Consider the following 19,100-nt stretch of genomic DNA (forward strand, 5'->3'; position numbering starts at 1 on the left):
TTCAATAGAATATTGGTCTTGAGGGATGTTATGCATATGCCGGCTAAATGCCAGTACTGCACAAAAAGATTCAGGGCCCACATGGGCAGGCTCACAACTCCTACAGTGTGGCTCAAGAGATGCAAAGTCATTAAGGAGAACATAACTGATGGGAAAATATCTTCCCATTATTTGCTCAACTCTGCCAGTCAGAACAGACAACTTTAAGAGCTGCCAGTTGAGATTTTCCCATACTGCATGAAGAGCAAATAAGAGTTTTTAACGTTGGCTTAGACAAGGGATTTTCACTTCCTGCCTTTCCCCCCCTTATCTCATCTTAAGGACAGGATAGTGGGTGATTGTTTTTGGAGTACCCATTTCCATAGCCACATGAAGTCAAATTGAGCCACTATTCCTCTTAACCAGTTACCCCACTAGAGCCAACAATACAGAACTTAAGGTGTCCTTACTGAACAAAACAAGTCAACTTCTTCCACCAGGCACTCAGTGTGCCAACATTTTTTTTTTTTTAAAGTACCAAATAAAAACACCGGTACCTAGAATAATGCATAATGTCTCTGTGTTGGTTAAAAATTACTATACGTCTACAAGTAAGCAGTGAAATCTGAAATAATTTAGAATGAGATTTAAAGCCTCTAGCTTGTAAATCTGCTGCAAAGGAGAAGAGTAGTTCACACAAATATAAATATATAAATAGATATATATTATATTTTTGCGGTAATAATGAGAACAATATTCACTTACCTTTTTTTAAGTGTATCATAATATGTATCCACTTCAGTTTGCAAAAAGTTTATCTTTTAAAACCTTATATATGCACTGCCCTAAGCTAGTATTTTAAACTATGAAGACAACTTGGTTTCTACTAGCTTAAGTATAACAAAGACTACTGTAGGTCAGAACTAGTGTCTCACTCAGCTAACTTAACCTATACAATTATTTAAAATAAAGATGTATGTAGTACTTCATTCAACTTGCCAAAAAGCTTTTCTTTTTAAGATTTCAACATGGTCAGTAACAGATTTATTTCAGAACTCAATTTGTCATGTTTTATAAACTTTTTAGAACACAAATTTCTAAACTAATGAATCTATACAGAGATTTCCTTTAGGGCACTTGAAAACCCTAACTTAGGCTGACAGAATACATTCAAAAATACTGGACCATGAATTCTTCTTGAAAGACCTTCTCACATAAACATAATACATGAAATACAGCTGTTCGGGCAAATAGATGGTAAAGCATGAATGTCAGCAGTACAGGAATGTGTACTACTTTGAATTTAACATAAAACTCTAAAAGCTGGACTTCAATACATGTTTAAAAATAGAAGAAACTTTCTTTTGAATTTAGATGACCTATATGTGGCAATACAAAATAGTTCAGTATTACGTCTAATTACTAAATAAATGAAACAGCAATTTGGCCTCCAATTTTTTTATTTTTCGGTATAGCAAATCTCATTGTACAAGTCTTTGTACATGCGGTCACTGACTCTTGCGATTTGTTCTCAAGTCACAGGATTTTGGCTGGATCTGGAACCAGTCTCAAAATGATACAAGAAGATCCAGTCCCCTCACAAACTTCAGCCCAGTCACCCACTTTCCTGCCTTCTGAGGAAGAGTAGCTCAGACCTTCTTCTATTCACATTAGAGAAGGAACTGGAGCAAGGTGGTTGGTCCGTGATGCCCCTTATACCCTTGGTTGGGAGCACAAGGCGGCAAAGGGAGCAGGCATGGACTAACAGACACTGCTACTGAAAAGTTTCCAGTTTAAGGGGCATGGAGCACATGCACACCCACAGTGAGTACCCACAGGGACCAGCACTGTGAAGGGAGTGAAGAGGACCCCATGCAGCTGCCCACCCAGGCCTGGCAGAATGGACATGGGGGGGGGGAAGAGAGAGGGGGGTACGACACAAAAATTAATTCATTAGAATGGGGGATAAGCTGGAAGATCCAGGCTACCTTACTCAATAAATAAGACGGTTACTTACCTTCTGTAACTGTTGTTCTTCGAGATGTGTTGTTCACGTCCATTCCACATTAGGTGTGCGCGCGCCGCGTGCACGAATCGTCGGAACTTTTTCCCTCAGCGGCTCCCGTCGGGCCCGCAGGGTCCCCCTTCCCGCCAGAGCGGCGCCCCGCCCTCGCGTATATATATCCCTGCAGGCCCGACCCTCCCTCAGTTCCTTCTTGCCGGTGACTCCGACAGAGGGGAAGGAGGGTGGGAAGTGGAATGGACGTGAACAACACATCTCGAAGAACAACAGTTACAGAAGGTAAGTAACCGTCTTTTCTTCTTCGAGTGCTTGTTCACGTCCATTCCACATTAGGTGACTCGCAAGCTTACCTTTGGAGGAGGGTAGGAGTCAAGGAATAACTGATTGCAGCACCGCCTTGCCGACCACTGCATCATCTCTAGTCTGATGGTGGATCGCGTAGTGTGCTGTGAAGGTATGCACAGACGACCAGGTGGCTGCCTTGCAGATCTCCTGGAGCGGGACCTGTGCCAAGAAGGCCGTCGAGGACGCCTGGGCTCTAGTGGAGTGAGCCCTGATCTGAGGAGCAGGCGTGTTGGCGAGCTCGTAGCATGTACGTATGCAGTGCACTATCCACGCCGACAGGCGTTGCGTAGAAATCGGTTGGCCCTTCATGCGCTCCGCAATGGCCACGAACAGCTGAGACGACTTACGGAAAGGTCGGGTACGGTCCAGATAAAAGGCCAATGCCCGCCGAACATCCAGGGTGTGCAGGCTGCGATGGCTCGGGTCCGTATGGGGCTTAGGGAAGAATACTGGTAAACAAATGTCCTGCCCCATGTGAAAATTCGAAACCACCTTCGGGAGGAATTTAGGGTGAGGCCTAAGCTGCACCTTGTCTTTGTAAAAGATGGTATAAGGGGGCTCCGAGGTGAGGGCCCTCAACTCGGACACTCTCCTAGCCGAGGTAATGGCCACAAGGAACGCGACCTTCCATGAAAGGTGCGTGAGGGAGCAAGAGGCCAGGGGTTCAAAGGGCGGCCCCATAAGTTTTGTGAGAACCAGATTGAGGTTCCACGGGGGAATAGGAGGGCGCGAGTAGGGGAACACCCGCTCCAGACCCTTGAGGAAACGGACCACCGTGGGGTTGGAGAATACGGATCTGCCCGATTCTCCAGGGTGGAACGCCGAAATGGCGGCCAGATGCACCTTAATAGAAGCGGGGGCGAGGCCTTGACGCTTGAGGTGCAGCAAGTAGTCGAGGATCAGAGGTATCGAGGCCTGCAAAGGCTGCAAGTGGTGAGGCGCACACCACAAGGAGAAGCGCTTCCACTTAGCCAGGTAGGCTGCCCTCGTGGAGGGTTTCCTACTACCAAGTAGGATTTGCTGAACCTCATGTGAACACCTGTGCTCCACCCCACTTAGCCAGAGAGTAGCCATGCCGTGAGATGTAGCGCTGACAGGTTCGGGTGGAGTAGGTGACCTCGATCCTGAGTGATGAGGTCGTGATGTAGGGGAAGGGCCACCGGAGAGGTCACGGAGAGTTCCACCAGAGTTGTGAACCAGTGTTGGCGTGGCCACGCCGGGGCGATTAGGATGACTGTCGCCCTGTCCCTGCGGACCTTCAGGAGGACCTTGTGAATGAGTGGGAACGGGGGAAAGGCGTACTTCAGGCTCCCGCCCCATGGGATAGCAAAGGCGTCTGCCACTGAGCCTGGGCTGTGACCCTGAAACGAGCAGAATTGCGGGCACTGACTGTTGTCTTTGCTGGCAAATAAATCTACCTGGGGAAACCCCCACCTCAGGAAAATGGACCGGAGGACGTCCCGTCTCAGCCGCCACTCGTGCCTGAGGTAGGACCAACTGAGACGGTCCGCCAGCCCGTTCTGGACCCCGGGAAGATACGCCGCCCGAAGTTGTACTGAATGGGCTATGCAGAAGTCCCAGAGGAGGAGAGCCTCGCGGCAGAGGGGAGAGGACCGGGACCCACCCTGCTTGTTTATGTAAAACATCGCGGTAGTGTTGTCTGTCAGAACTGACACGCTGTGTCCTTTTATGGTGGCGTGAAAGGTCTGGCAGGCGAGGCGAACCGCTCTCAGCTCCTTTAGGTTGATGTGGAGCAGCCGCTCCTCCCTGGACCACAAGCCCTGAGTGCGCTGGTCCCCTAGGTGCGCACCCCAACCCAGGTCCGACGCGTCTGTCACTAGCGTCAGAGTCGGTTGTGGGGCGGTGAATGGGACCCCTGCGCAAACCTGCTGCTGGTTGAGCCACCAACTGAGGGCATCCGATACCCGAGCCGGGACTGTGACGACCATGTCCAAGGGGTCTCTGTTGGGGCGATATGCCTGAGCCAACCATAGCTGCAGCGGTCGGAGCCGGAGACGGGCGAGCCCGACTACGTGCGTGCACGCTGCCATGTGACCCAGGAGTTGCAGGCAACATCTGGCTGTGGTCGTCGGGAATCGCTGAACGGAGGTTACGGCCTCCTTGATAGCCAGGAATCGGGATACGGGAAGACTTGCCCGTGCCTCTACCGAGTCCAGGGTTGCCCCTATGAAATCCAGCCTCTGTGTGGGGATTAGCGATGACTTGGGCACATTGACCAACAGCCCGAGTTCCCGGAATACTTGCAATGCCAGCGTCACATGGGCGCGGACCTCTGCCTCCGACCGGCCCGCCAGGAGCCAATCGTCCAGGTACGGGTAGACGCGCATCCGTCTTTTTCGAAGAAAGGCGGCTACCACCGACATGCATTTCGTGAAGACACGTGGGGCTGTTGCAAGGCCGAAGGGCAAGACCGTGAACTGGAAATGGCGCTGTCGGACAGTGAAGCGTAGGAAACGCCGATGAGCTCGGCGAATGGCAATGTGAAAATAAGCGTCTTTCATATCGAGGGCAGCGTACCAATCCCCCGGATCCAGGGAAGGGATGATGGTACCAAGGGAGACCATACGGAACCGTGGCTTCTGCAAGTACTGGTTCAGCTTGCGGAGATCCAGGATAGGACGGAGGCCCCCTTTGGCTTTGGGGATGAGGAAGTATCTGGAATAGAACCCTCTTCCTCTGAAGTCCAGAGGAACCTCCTCCACCGCCCCCGCCTCGAGGAGGGTTTGTACCTCCTGTATGAGGAGTTGCTCGTGAGAGGGGTCCCTGAAGAGGGACGGGGGTGGTGGGTGGGAGGGAGGGGGCGAGGAGAACTGGAGGGTGTAACCTGATTCCACCGTGCGCAGGACCCAGCGGTCTGATGTTATATGAGACCAGGCACGGGAAAAATGGGACAGGCGGTCCCTGAAACCCAGGGGTGGATCCGGAGAAGGGATGGGTACGCTGTCCTCGATCGCAGCTTCAAAATCCCTGTTTATTTCCCGGCTGCGTCTTGTTTTGGCCCTGGTTTTGGCCTTGGCTAGGCGTATTGTTGCGCCTACGTCTATTGTCCCTGCCCCGTCTACGGTATGGTTCCTGACGAGGGCGAGGATGATACTGCCTCTGAGGAGGTTGGGGCTTGAACGGCTTCCTCTGTGTCACAGGGGTGTGCATCCCCAAGGACTTAAGGGTAGCCCGAGAGTCCTTGAGGCTGTGTAGCCTGGCGTCAGTCTGCTCTGAGAAAAGACCCGTACCCTCAAACGGCAAGTCTTGGAGGGTATTTTGCACCTCCGGGGGAAGGCCCGAGGATTGCAGCCATGCAGAACGTCTCATCACTACGCCCGACGCAATTGTTCTAGCGGCTGCGTCGGCAGAGTCAAGTGAGGCCTGTAACGACGTTTTGGCTACCGCCTTCCCCTCGTCCACTAGCGCCGCGAACTCAGGTTGTGAACCCTGAGGCAAGGCCTCTTTGAACTTGGACACCGAAGCCCATGAGTTAAAGTTATGTCTATTTAGGATCGCTTGCTGATTTGCTATCCGCAGTTGGAGGCCCCCGGACGAATAGACCTTCCTGCCAAAAAGGTCTAGTCGTTTTGCCTCCTTGGCCTTGGGTGCCGGGGCCTGTTGGCCATGCCTTTCCCGTTCATTAACCGCCGAGACGACCAGCGAACATGGGGTCGGGTGGGAGAAGAGAAAGTCAAACCCTTTGGACGGGGCGAAGTACTTCCGTTCTACGCCTTTTGCGGTTGGCGCAGAGGAGGCTGGCGTTTGCCATACGGTCTTATAGTTTGCCTGGACCGTTTTTATAAGCGGGAGCGCGATCCTGGAGGGACCCTCTGGGCTCAGAATGTCCACCATCGGATCCTCCTGCTCAACCGTCTCCTCTGCTTGTAGACCCAAATTAAGGGCCACCCGGCGGAGCAAGTCCTGGTGAGCCCGGTGGTCAATAGGGGGAGGGCCGGATACTGTCGTGCCCGCCACGGCCTCGTCCGGCGAGGAGGAGGAGGTCATGGCTTTCTGAGCTTCCTCGTCCTCCTGTATCTCCTCCTCGGTGGGGCGTCCCTCCGGGGTGCGCCCCCTGTCCCGAGTCAGGGACGGTGCCGAGCTCGGTGCCGAGTCCGCCCTCTCTGCATCCGGTGGTCTGGAGACCGTGGCCTCCGCATGGGAGGTAGGGCGGCACCGTGGGGAGCGGGACCGGTCTCCTGAGGGACCCGACCTCGAAGTCCTGGATGGAGGGCCTTGCTGATGATAGGCCCACGGTGTCCAGAATGGCCACTGCCCAGGATGGTTCCAATGTGGTTGCCAAGAGGCCTCGTGTTCTCTAGCGGCATGCCCTCTGCGGCCATATCTGGAAAGGCCCGAGTCCTCTTCCGACGCTAGGGACGGTGACCTAGAGGGCCATGGCGGTGCCGTGGGGCGGTGCCGGTCCGGTGTCGGGGAGCGGTGCCGTCTGGACCGGGACCGTGAGAACCGGCGTGCCGATCTGGACCGGGAACGGTACCGTTGACCGCGGGACCGGGAGCGGCTGCGGGAGGGTGGTCTTGGGAGTCTCGCCATCGAAGCGTCCCGGCGCCTGCTCGAGCCGGGTTGCTGAGGCGGTGCCACGCTCGCATCGGGCCCCGACTGTTTCGCGGCCCGTTGTGCGGCGGGAAGCCGGGAGTCCACCGAGGCGGAGCTCGACCGGGACCGGCGCCGTGAACGGTGCCGAGATGGCGACCGCGATGGGCGCATCATCGCCGGTTTGCCCTTGGATGGCAGCCGCGGCGGAATGTCTGCAGCGCGGAGTGTGCTTTCGGAGGACAATTCGATGAGGTCCTTTGCCGCCTCAAATGTGTCCGGGGTGGAGGGCTGTTCCAACAGTTCCTCCAGCCCATCCTCCGCACTCGACGCGCTCGTCCCGGGGCTCGACGGGCCCTTCGGCGCCGGAGCCACTGGTGCCGGGACCTGTACCGGGGCCGTTACGGCCTTGGCCGCACTTGCGGGCTTCGCCGGTGCCGCCTTCTTATGAGGGGAGCGTCCCCGGGCCTTAGGCTGGCCCTTTGCCTTGCCCGGCGAAGAAGATCGGTGCCGGGCATGTTCCCGCCTTGGCGGTGCCGTGGGCTTAGTCTGCGCCGCCGGTGTCGGGTCGCGGACCGATGCCGGGGCGCTCCGCACCGAAGCGGACGGTGCCGCGGAAGAGGAGGGCTGTAACGCCGCCTCCATGAGGAGCTGTCTAAGGCGAAATTCCCTCTCTTTCTTGGTTCTGGGCTTGAAGGCCTTACAAATTTTACAGCGCTCCTTTTGGTGAGCTTCCCCGAGGCAACGGAGACACGACTCGTGCGGGTCGCTCACTGGCATAGGCCTGCGGCACGCGGCACACGCCTTAAAGCCTTGGGCGTGCGGCATGCCCCGCCGCCCAGGGCCGGTGCCGGGTTGACCAAACCCCTATCACCAAGTGATTTTGGTCCTTAGAAGAACTAAACAACTACTTAACACTAAAACTCTTAACTGTAATTATGAACTGCTAACTACTGCTAATGGCTATGCTAAGGGACACTCTCAGGCGAGAGACAGAGTTGTTCCAACGTCGCCACGGGCGGTAAGAAGGAACTGAGGGAGTGTCGGGCCTGCAGGGATATATATACGCGAGGGCGGGGCGCCGCTCTGGCGGGAAGGGGGACCCTGCGGGCCCGACGGGAGCCGCTGAGGGAAAAAGTTCCGACGATTCGTGCACGCGGCGCGCGCACACCTAATGTGGAATGGACGTGAACAAGCACTCGAAGAAGAACTGGCAGAGTTTACAACACTAATTGTCTCACATACAGTGGAGGTGGGGAGGGGAAATACAAAGATCTTCAAACAGACCAAAAACTCTACATAATTTTTTAATCTCATAATTTGTGAGCCAGTCTCACATGATTTATAAGTGTGACTGGAGATTTTTGAACTTTCAGGGCTGGCAATAATGTATAACACAGACACTGCAAACCAATAATACTGTCGTCTCTAAATTTTCCTAATTTATTTTACATAAATGTCATTTTAAATCTTTACCCACTGTGTTCCAAGGTTACCACAACAGCAAATGGCCTGTAAATAAACTTAGGAAAGTAACAAACACTACTGTCTGCAGGCTTCAGAAAACATGCACTTCTCTTGGTTTTATCTGGTGTCCTTGTGTACTAGCAGCTGTGTAATTACAGGACACTGAAGACACTGTAAATAAATTATTTATAGTACCAGAAGCATGGACTGTTATGGACTAAACGTATCTTCAAATGAAATTGGTTTTTAAAGCTAGTCAGAATAAAATGCTTCTGAACGTAAAGAAAAGAAACTAGCACAAAACAAGAGTTTATTTTATTTTCAGTCATTTTAAGGACACTTGCCTATGGTAAAACGCCTTTTTAAAGCAGTTTATACTGAGCCTGCTCAGCTTGCAATAATATCTTTACCTCAAAATCAACGTGGCCTGTGTTTACTGAAGCAGAAAATTATTTGACTTGCTTCAGATGTATTTGGTACTTAATGTTGTGTACAGGTGTTTTTACATCAGTTCTGTGTGCAAGGAGGGGGAAAAAGCTTTGCCTTCGGGTTAAAACAGAAGGGGTGAAATGAAGCAGTAGATTTAACTTTTACAACCTTGACATTTTATTTATGGTCCATATTATAGCCATACAAAACTCTCTGTGCTTTGGCTTTACCTATTTTTACAGGACTTAACATTTTTAATCATTTTACACCTGTATTGTCTCCACATTGAACATTTGGTCATATAGGGCTCTCGGACTCCAACCCAAGACACAAAAAGACAGTTATCAACTTTTCTCCAATTTCCCTAGGGAAAAAAAATCCCAAACCTAAATACCTACACCCTAGGTCTTTGAAAACCTGGCACCCTGGTGTGCGAGCAAGGCATCATGGTGAACAGTGGCCTGACTCGTTATGAATAGAAGTATGAGAAAGACCGATTGTTTACAGTGATTGGCATTAATGACACTGTCTCAAAAAACACACTGCAGATCATCAAAAGCCTCCGGTTTCTAGAGAAGAAAATATAGGTGATCTTCTTGGAGATCCTTCCTATCTCATGCGTGAGAGAAGATAGACCTTATGAGGAGAGGCTGAGGGAACTGGGATTGTTTAGTCTGCAGAAGAGAAGAATGAGGGGGGATTTGATAGCTGCTTTCAACTACCTGAAAAGGGGTTCCAAAGAGGATGGATCTAGACTGTTCTCAGTGGTACCTGATGACAGAACAAGGAGTAATGGTCTCAAGTTGCAGTGGGGGAGGTTTAGGTTGGATATTAGGAAAAACTCTCTCACTAGGAGGGTGGTGAAGCACTGGAATGGGTTACCTAGGGAGGTGGTGGAATCTCCTTCCTTAGAGGTTTTTAAGGTCAGGCTTGACAAAGCCCTGGCTGGGATGATTTAGTTGGGAATTGGTCCTGCTTTGAGCAGGGGGTTGGACTAGATGACCTCCTGAGGTCCCTTCCAACCCTGATATTCTATGATTCTATGACCTAGACAGCAGATGATACTTGAGGTTAAACATTGTCTAGGTAAGTGGTATAAAGTATAGGGGGTTGGTTTTGTTGCACAATGGACTATCTTCTATAAGGAGATAAGATGTATGTCTTGGACGACCTCTGAATTAACAATAACACTGCTATATTCTTTCCTGAATACACAATTTATTCTTTTGGCACCTCATGCCATGAAAATTAGTTGCCAAATGCAAATAGCACATTTTCACAGAGGTGTATTGTTAGGATACCAGTCTGAACTTTGAGGGATAAGGCCTCAATGAAGCAAACAAAAGCTCAGCTGTAGAAGCTATTGCCCTCTGATTAAAAAAAAAAAAAAGAAGTGTGACAGAATTGCAGACACTCAGTGGCAGTGGCTGAGTCTATTTGTTTGCCTGTGTTGGCAGATGGGGGCTTAGGTCACTTGATTATATTAACAATAGTGAAACATTACTTTCAAGGTAATGTAGGAAGAAATTGATTACTCTGGAACCAATCCAAATAAAGGGACAAAACTTGCATACTTTTATTAATCATTTATTCTTATAAGGGCTTGTCTACACTGTGAAGTTGTCGACAAAGCTTTTGTCCTTCACGGGTACTTAAAAAAGCCCCCCCGCGAAAGACAAAAGTTTTGCCGACGCAAGTGGCTGTGTGAACGTGGCTTTGTCGGCAGCAGTGCTCTCCTGCTGACAAAGCTAATGCCGCTTGCGGGGCTGGAAGTATTTTGTCGGCAAAAGTACCAAAATAAAGTGTTTACACACGCTGACGTTTAGCAACAAGGCAGCCTTGTCGCTAAAAGCTGCGTGGTGTAGACAAGCCCTTAGACTTGCATTTCTTGGCCACTAAATCTTCATTGCCTTTATTGCCATGTAGTGCTGAAATCCTAGCATTTTTGTTAAGACTCCACAATCACTGACGCCAGTTCACACTCACCATCAATCTAACTTCATGGTAACATTTTAGTATACCCTTATCAGGCACTAGATATCAGGCTGAGGAAAGCCAATTCCCCATCACAAATATATTGACATGGCAAGAAGGGCAAAGTCTACATGTTCATTCCTTCCAAAAAGGTGCAGAGAAAACTCAATCACCAACTGATATTTGGAAATTTTTTACTGAAGTTGCAGTTTTTGATCCAGACCAGCACAGTAGAAATATTAACTGTAGCACGTGAAGCATAGAAATCCCCACAGGATAGGTTTTTAGCATGTTGAGCAAGAAAAAACTGCTGAGTTCAAATGCTCATCTACATACAAAAATTGTACTGCATTAACTATGCTGCTGTAGTTAAGTCAGTGCAGTCCCCCTAGTGTGGGCAGTTATTCTAGTATAAAGATGCTTATACTAAGATAGGGGAAGGAGAAATAAGCTGTACCAATGTAACTATGTCCACCTCAGTAGCTGTACTGGTATAGCTTTTGGCAGAAATATCACTCCTAACCAAAACAGTTAAACTGGTTCCAAAAAATTACGTGACGCCCATAGAAATAAGTATTTCCCTCCTCTCCCCACTGACCCCATCCTTTCCTGCAGTCCCCGCCAGTTTTTGTTGCCCTACTTTTGGAAATATAAAGCAGGCAGAGTGGAGAGTATAGCACAAATACATTCCCTTTAATGTGAGGACCTTCTTTGGAGCTCATGGAAGTGAAGGGAAATTAAATGGGGAGAAAGAGAGAGAACACCACACTTTTTCCCTCACTGCACGACTTCATCTTTGGCTTACAGCCCATCTGAGTCAAGGTTGTCAAGATTGCCCAAGTGTGATGGTAGCTTTAACATTTAGGACTGGTCTACACAGTGCAACAATGCACACCAGAAAGGGTGTAAAATTGTAGAGGGCTTTGAAGTGTTGAACTCTAACAGCTTTGTGTTGACCCCACTGATGTGCTCTAAAAGGTTCCTAGTGTGCATGAATGTAGTCCTGTTTGAAAACAATACAACATTAACACATACTTTTAAGAGTGCATCAGTTGGGTCAGCACAGGGCAGTTAGAGCTCAATACTTTAAGGTGCTCTACAACTGTACACCTCTTCTGATGTGCATTGCTGCACTGTGTAAACAAGCTCTTAGACACTGAATGGTTTCACATACAATTCAAAGAACACTGGAATTAAAGATTCTAAAAGTCAGAGACCAGTGTGCTAACTCTCTGTGCTACCTAGCTATTCCTTCCATCTGGAGTTCTCATCCTATTATACATTTAAGCAGCTTATGTGTGTAACTGCTGGGGATGCTGTATTTACTAACATACTGCTGCGCTGAGACTAATTTGAAGCTACCGTTCGTAAAGATTCTCCTGAGGGGGAGGGGAGAACTTCCTTCACAGAAGCTAAAGTAACTCTGCATAGAAACCGTGCCAAAACGACAAGAAAATCTAAAGTAGCTTATTCTATAAACAGTATACAAGAAGTGCTTCAGTGGATAAGCACAAACAACTGAATCACAGAAGTCTTTCCTTAAATGAACCTAGTCTGTACTGCTTTATACTCTGTGTGTGGGTGTGTGTATAAATAAATATGACATTAGAAAGTGAATGTCAGGCAGAAAAATGAATTAGCCTTTTATTGAACAAAAATGGGGAAATAATGGAATTGTACCTTTTAGCATTTTTTTTTTTAAGGCAGAAAAAAATTAGGAAAAAACAACAACTGAACATTGAGTTTAAAAGCCTCCATAACAACTGGGAATCTCTGCAGTCATGTTGCTTCATATTCTGCTGACCATGGTTAGACTATTATAAAAGAGTTTGATCTTGTTGATCAACTTAAGAACTCTATTCAAGCCTTCACAGTAAATCTAGTTTTTTATGACAATTTCTTCCTGAACTGACGAGATACAAGGCATTTACCAAAAGGGGACTTCAATGTTTCTGAAATGTGGTAGTGGTGGTGGAGGGGTGGGGGTGGAAGTAGCTTAAATTTTAAAGTTGTATCAAAGTAGAGACCTCTGTTCCATTTTTCAAGGTATTCAAACACAAGTCTAGTCTTTTTAAAATAAATGTTAATTTTAAAGCAAGTTTCAGTTATGGCAAATGGAAAGTTTTCAACAGACACAGACACACATACTTATTATTTGATCTGCCATAGTCTCAGCATGCAATCATGATGCCTGGTGACATATTATAAAAACTTGAATATAACAACATTCAAATGGCTCTTTACAACCATAAATAAGATATTAATTCAGATATTCAATGTCCATATTCCACCTTTAGGTTATGAAGAGATTTTATTGCCCCCAGCCAAATTAAATGCCTCTTATACTTGAGCATTTATATTATTTTAATGAAACAACTTAAATTGCCCAAAGACCTAGATCGTTTGATCAATAAGGTGCTTTTTGTACATGAATATATTCAGATCTGCCCCTTCACTTTTGTCTCCAATATTAACTGAACATAGTGCTTATGAAAGATGCTGCATTAAACAGCAATGTAGACCAATTCTTTTCTCCATAGGTAATATATAGCACAGGTAGCGACTGCACAAGCAGCGACTGCACAAGCTTCCCTCCACCATGCAGCCTATGTGCAGATATGCTATTCTAGAGTAACTAGCTCTGAGGAGGAGTTGATCATAGTTTTCATGACCATTCAAATACTTGGCCTCTATGCTTATAAAGCCAGCAATGATACCAATTAGGGTATGTCTACACTACGGGATTAATCCGAATTTAGATAATTCGAATTTGGGAAACAGGTTGTATAAATTCGATTGTGCGCGGCCACACTAAGCACATTAATTCGGTTTTTAACCACATTAATTCGGTGGTGTGCGGCCACACTACCCCATTAATTTTAACCACATTAATTCGGTGGTGGCGGCCACACTAACCCTAATTCGAATTAACAAAATCGATTTTGGCGCTACTCCGCTCGTCGAGGTGGAGTACAGAAATCGATTTAAAGCGCCCTTTAATTCGAACTAAATGGCTCTGTTGTGTGGACGGGTGAAGGGTTAATTCGAATTAAAGCTGCTAAATCCGAATTAATCCCGTAGTGTAGACCAGGCCCAATTAGTGTCAGCTTAAATTGACATATTATATAATAGGAACTGGACCCAACTTATTTCCTAACCAAAAAGCCATCAGATAGCAATTAGCTTCAGTCATTATCAGCCTTGTTAGGATCGGAACCAATGTTTTAGAAGTTCAAGGCTCCATAACCCATTACCAATCCCTTGGGTCATCCCTTCCCGCAACTACTTCCTTGCCACAGAGTTCTGAAATACTCTAAACTGAAGTTATTTCCTATCGCTATCTGTCAAAACCCATTACAGCCTTTCTGGTATACATGTCTGATATAACCATTCATAGGAATTTGAAGTATTAGGTATCTACATTACAGAAAAAAAACAGACAGAATTGCCAGTTCCTACCTTAGTGCATCAGCTCCATAACCATTTACAATGGTCACTGGATCAGGATAGTTCTTCTTGCGTTTGCTCATTTTTTGGCCATCACTAAAAAAAACAAATGCCAAGTGTGGGGAATGAGTTCTTAGGACTCTGACAACACAAGAGTTGCTAACCAAGTATCCTTTTACATCCAGCTTCCTTTCCAAATAATTGATTAAAACTCAAATCTGATTTTCACAATATGTTTACAGTTACCCATGCCACTGCCATGCACTCAGCACACTATTTCAGCATGATGGACAATTCCAGAGCACTGAGAAAATCTGGAAGCAATAGGCTCCTAAATTACAGACTCAATTAGAAGATTCCATCTTCCTCTGAGAAATTAAGATGCATAATAAGGTGCAAGAGGATAAAAACAAAACATTTGCTTTGGATCAGTATCATCATCCTGAAGATGTGGCAAGTTATGACACTGAAAAATATATTTACTGTTATAAAAAATATATAAACCTCCAAATCAACATGTAGCTTTTAAACAGGGTATCCTTCCTTGTGCACAATGGCATATCATTTCTTTCCTCAATTCCATCCAGTTTTAATTAGCTTTGTGGCCGATAAGTAAGGGCAAATATTCCTGTGAAGAACTAGGCATAATTCCCGGATAGGAGACACAAATGTCCCTCTCTGATGGGCAGTTAAATTCATCTTCTGTAACGTTGCTACTTTGTGACAAGTTTCTCTCTCATTGGTAGCCAAAAACTGACCTAACTATAACCACTATGTACTCCTAGGCTACCAAAATGTCTCACTTGTGATTTAGAGTAACGTATCTGAACCTATTACAACGAGGTGACAATAAAAAGCTGTTCAGTAAAGAAAACTAATATACTAACCTAGCAAGAACCAGCCCATTTACAATTACATTCTTGAAAGGCGGCTTCCCAAAAAGAGCTGTGGATAGCACCAGGAGAGTATAAAACCTGAAACAAAAAAGTGATAAGTTTATCAGACAGTTCAAACCATATTCTAGGCACGTTATGCTAAAAGCACCATGCTGTCAATTACAAATCAAATTTCAATTAAGCTGGATTTATTCACTCTAGCACATTAGAATTAAAAAAAATCTGAGTGGACATATAACTGGAAAAGATCCATTAAAATCAGCTTATTGTACAATTGTTTTCTTGCTGTGCAGTATATACTATTATTTCTCCAAATATTACACACAAGTACTAGAATACTAATCAATGACAGTGAAACATTTTCGGAATAATTAGCAAGGTTGGGAGACAGGACAGTGGAGAATTTCCCCTTTAAGTAATAGATTTTTTAAATCCACAAAATAAAATAAATAAATAAACAACAAAAATAAAGAGGAGTACTTGTGGCACCTTAGAGACTAACAAATTTATTTGAGCATAAGCTTTCATGGGCTAAAACCCACTTCATCGGATTCATGCAGTAGAAAATACAGTAGGAAGATATATATATACACACACAGAGAACATGAAAAAATGGGTGTTGCCATACCAACTCTAATGAGACTAATCCATTAAGGTGGGCTACGATCAGCAGGAGAAAAAAAAACTTTTGTAGGGATAATCAGGCTGGTCCATTTCAAACAGTTGACAAGAAGGTGTGAGTAACAATAGGGGAAAAAATTAGCATGGGGAAATAGTTTTTACTTTGTGTAATGACCCATCCACTCCCAGTCTTTATTAAAGCCTAATTTAATGGTGTCCAGTTTGCAAATTAATTCCAGTTCAGCAGTTTCTTGTTGGAGTCTGTTTTTGAAATTCTTTTGTTGGAGAATTGCAACCTTTAGGTCTGTAATTGAGTGACCAGGGAGGCTGAAGTGTTCTCCGACTGGTTTCTGAATGTTATAATTCTTGACATCTGATTTGTGTCCATTTATTCTTTTACGTAGAGACTGTCCGGTCTGGCTAATGTACATGGTAGATGTGCAGGTGAACGAGCCTCTGATGGTGTGGCTGATGTGATTAGGTCCTATGATGGTGTCCCTTGAATAGATATGTGGACAGAGTTGGCAACAGGCTTTGTTAGAAGGATAGGTTCCTGGGTTAGTGTTTTTGTTGTGTGGTTGCTGGTGAGTATTTGCTTCAGGTTAGGGGGCTGTCTAAGCGAGGACTGGCCTGTCTCCCAAGATCTGGGAGAGTGAGGGATCGTCCTTCAGGATAGGTTGTAGATCCTTAATGATGCGCTGGAGAGGTTTTAGTTGGGGGCTGAAGGTGACGGCTAGTGGCGTTCTGTTACTTTCTTTGTTGGGCCTGTCCTGGAGTAGGTGACTTCTGGGTACTCTTCTGGCTCTGTCAATCTGTTTCTTCATTTCAGCAGGTGGGTATTGTAGTTTTAAGAACGCTTGATAGAGATCTTGTAGGTGTTTGTCTCTGTCTGAGGGATTGGAGCAAATGCAGTTGTATCTTAGAGCTTGGCTGTGGACAATGGATCATGTGATGTGGTCTGGATGAATGCTGGAGGCATGTAGGTAAGTATAGCGGTCAGTAGGTTTCTGTTATAGGGTGGTGTTTATGTGACCATCGCTTATTAGACCATCACTTGTAGTGTCCAGGAAGTGGATCTCTTGTGTGGACTAGTCCAGGCTGAGGTTGATGGTGGGATGGAAATTGTTGAAGTAATGATGGAATTCCTCAAGGGCTTCTTTTCCATGGGTCCAGATGATGAAGAGGTCATCAATGTAGCGCAAGTACAGTAGGGGTGTTAGGGGACGAGAGCTGAGGAAGTGTTGTTCTAAGTCAGCCATAAAAATGTTGGCATACTGTGGGGCCATGCGGGTACCCATAGCAGTGCCACTGACTTGAAGGTATACATTGTCCCCAAATGTGAAATAGTTGCAGGTGAGGACAAAGGAAAAAGGACACTAAACTATCTAAACTACTACATTCCACAAGGGGCCACAACAGTGGTTCCCTTAACTCACCCAACAATATTGTTAATCTAACCAGCTATACTCTTAGCCCAGCAGAAGAGTCTGTCCTATCTCAGGGCCTCTCCTTCTGCCCCTCTACCCCCACGAACATGATACAGTTTTTTGGTGACCTGGAATCCTACTTTTGATGTCTCCGACTCAAGGAATATTTCCAACACACCTCTGAACAGCACACTAATCCACAGAAACCTATTCACAAATAGGATTCTTGTCAGAGGCCTGGGCCTGTGCAACTCTTTATTTTTAAATAAGTTGAGGGTGTGGCACAGCCTTGTTAGCTAAGGGAGAATATCAAATACATCAGCAATCTATAGAGCTAAAGCTAACACAACCTTTAAATGAAAGATGATTTTATGAAAACTAATTGACTCAGACCAAGCCACAGAAGGTTATGCTTCAAAACTGTTTATTAGCATAAGATTTAGAGAAGAAATACTCTGCTGAAAGAAAGGTTCATTTGTATCCTCTGAAGTGGTTGGATCTCAAAAAGCTGCATAGAATTGAAAACACATCTGTGGCACTTGAGTATCCAAGACTTGGTAAACGTTGCTTGGGTGCATTATTGCATTTATAAAGCGGCTTAGATGAAAGCTGTGATTCTTATTCCCTAGAGAGGCTTTCAACTCACATTATCATCTCAGGGTGCACACCCCTCTGGGCTGTAAAACCTCTTAACCAACCAAATTACAATGTAACTTACAAACCTTTATCAAACATTCACACATACACAAAAAGTAAAATACAAATCTTTGCCATTTTAAACTACTTTCCCATTCTTTACTCCTTGTCCATAATTCTCTACCCTCCTCCTTACATCCGACCCCTACCCTTTTTTCCTCCCTCATCTTTAGTCTTCAAAAGAAAAAAACCTCAATCCTGAGCTTTTGCCCATATGACCAAGGCAAATCAAAACTAAAGAGACTGCATACTAGCTGATTCTTCCCTCAGCTGGTATGAATACCCAACTGACAAAACAGTAATGGGTTATGGCATGTAAATATACATGCAAAACAAACAAACTGATCCCAACAACAGCAATTGTCATGGAATGACGACAACACTGTGGGCATGTCTACCCTTACCTCCGGAGCGATCGATCGATCCGGGGGGGTCGATTTATTGTGTCTAGTGAAGACGCGATAAATCGACCACCGAGCGCTCTCCCGTCGACGCTGGTACTCCAGCGGAGTGAGACGCATAGGCGGAGTTGACAGGCGAGTGTCAGCAGTCGACCTACCGCAGTGAAAACACCGTGGTAGGTAGATCTAAGTAACTAGTTGAAGTTGCGTAACTTAGATCGATCCCCACACACACACACTGTAGACCAGGCCTGTAAGGCATTTCTATTTTAAAAGCAAAAACTGACTTTGACTAGAAGGAGCTTCAATGTTTTTGTTGTTGTTTTTTTATAGGAGACTGGTACATGAGGGTTACGCACTTTGAGGTGGCACATGCAGAAATTTTTTAGTGACTGAAGAAACTTCTCCAGGGACATTAAGTTAGATAGTTCAGTTTCTTAAAAAGATGAACAGAAGAATACCCACAATCATACTGGACAGTGTATCTGGAATTAATTGAAACAGGCCTGGTGTGTAGTGTTGGGAATATAGTGCTAATACTAATTGCTTGCAGTAGTAAACGTTATGATTTTAATGACAACCACTGTTGTCATTTCAAAATATCATCTACATATTCCTATTCATGATCATTCTGTGGTTTGATTTGCTTTATAGACACTACTTGGTGGTTTTAAGTTTTACATTTATAAGATGCTTTTGATATGCACATCTATAAACCAATTAAAAACATGCCTTTCATAACAGCCAATAGACAGCCAACGCTGGTAAAACATTCTGTATAAACATGTACAAGTTGGGTGTGGTTGAGGTAAAGTCCCACATTACCCCAACACTAACAAAC

At 46.0% G+C, this 19,100-nt stretch overlaps 1 protein-coding gene across 1 annotated transcript in view; it reads right to left on the reverse strand.

The window, feature by feature from the left end:
- IARS (isoleucyl-tRNA synthetase) overlaps window positions 1–19,100 on the reverse strand; it is a 220,978-nt gene that overhangs the window by 82,351 nt on the left and 119,527 nt on the right. Inside the window, exons 18-19 of the mRNA XM_024195652.2 lie at window positions 15,106–15,192; window positions 14,231–14,314 (exon numbers count right to left, since the gene is read on the reverse strand). Of these exons, the coding sequence (XP_024051420.1) occupies window positions 14,231–14,314; window positions 15,106–15,192 (171 nt within the window). The remainder of the gene's footprint in view (window positions 1–14,230; window positions 14,315–15,105; window positions 15,193–19,100) is intronic.

The sequence above is a fragment of the Terrapene carolina genome, unplaced genomic scaffold (genome assembly GCF_002925995.2).
Source record: "Terrapene carolina triunguis isolate 2854851 unplaced genomic scaffold, T_m_triunguis-2.0 Scaffold232, whole genome shotgun sequence".
Lineage (NCBI taxonomy): Eukaryota > Metazoa > Chordata > Testudines > Emydidae > Terrapene > Terrapene triunguis.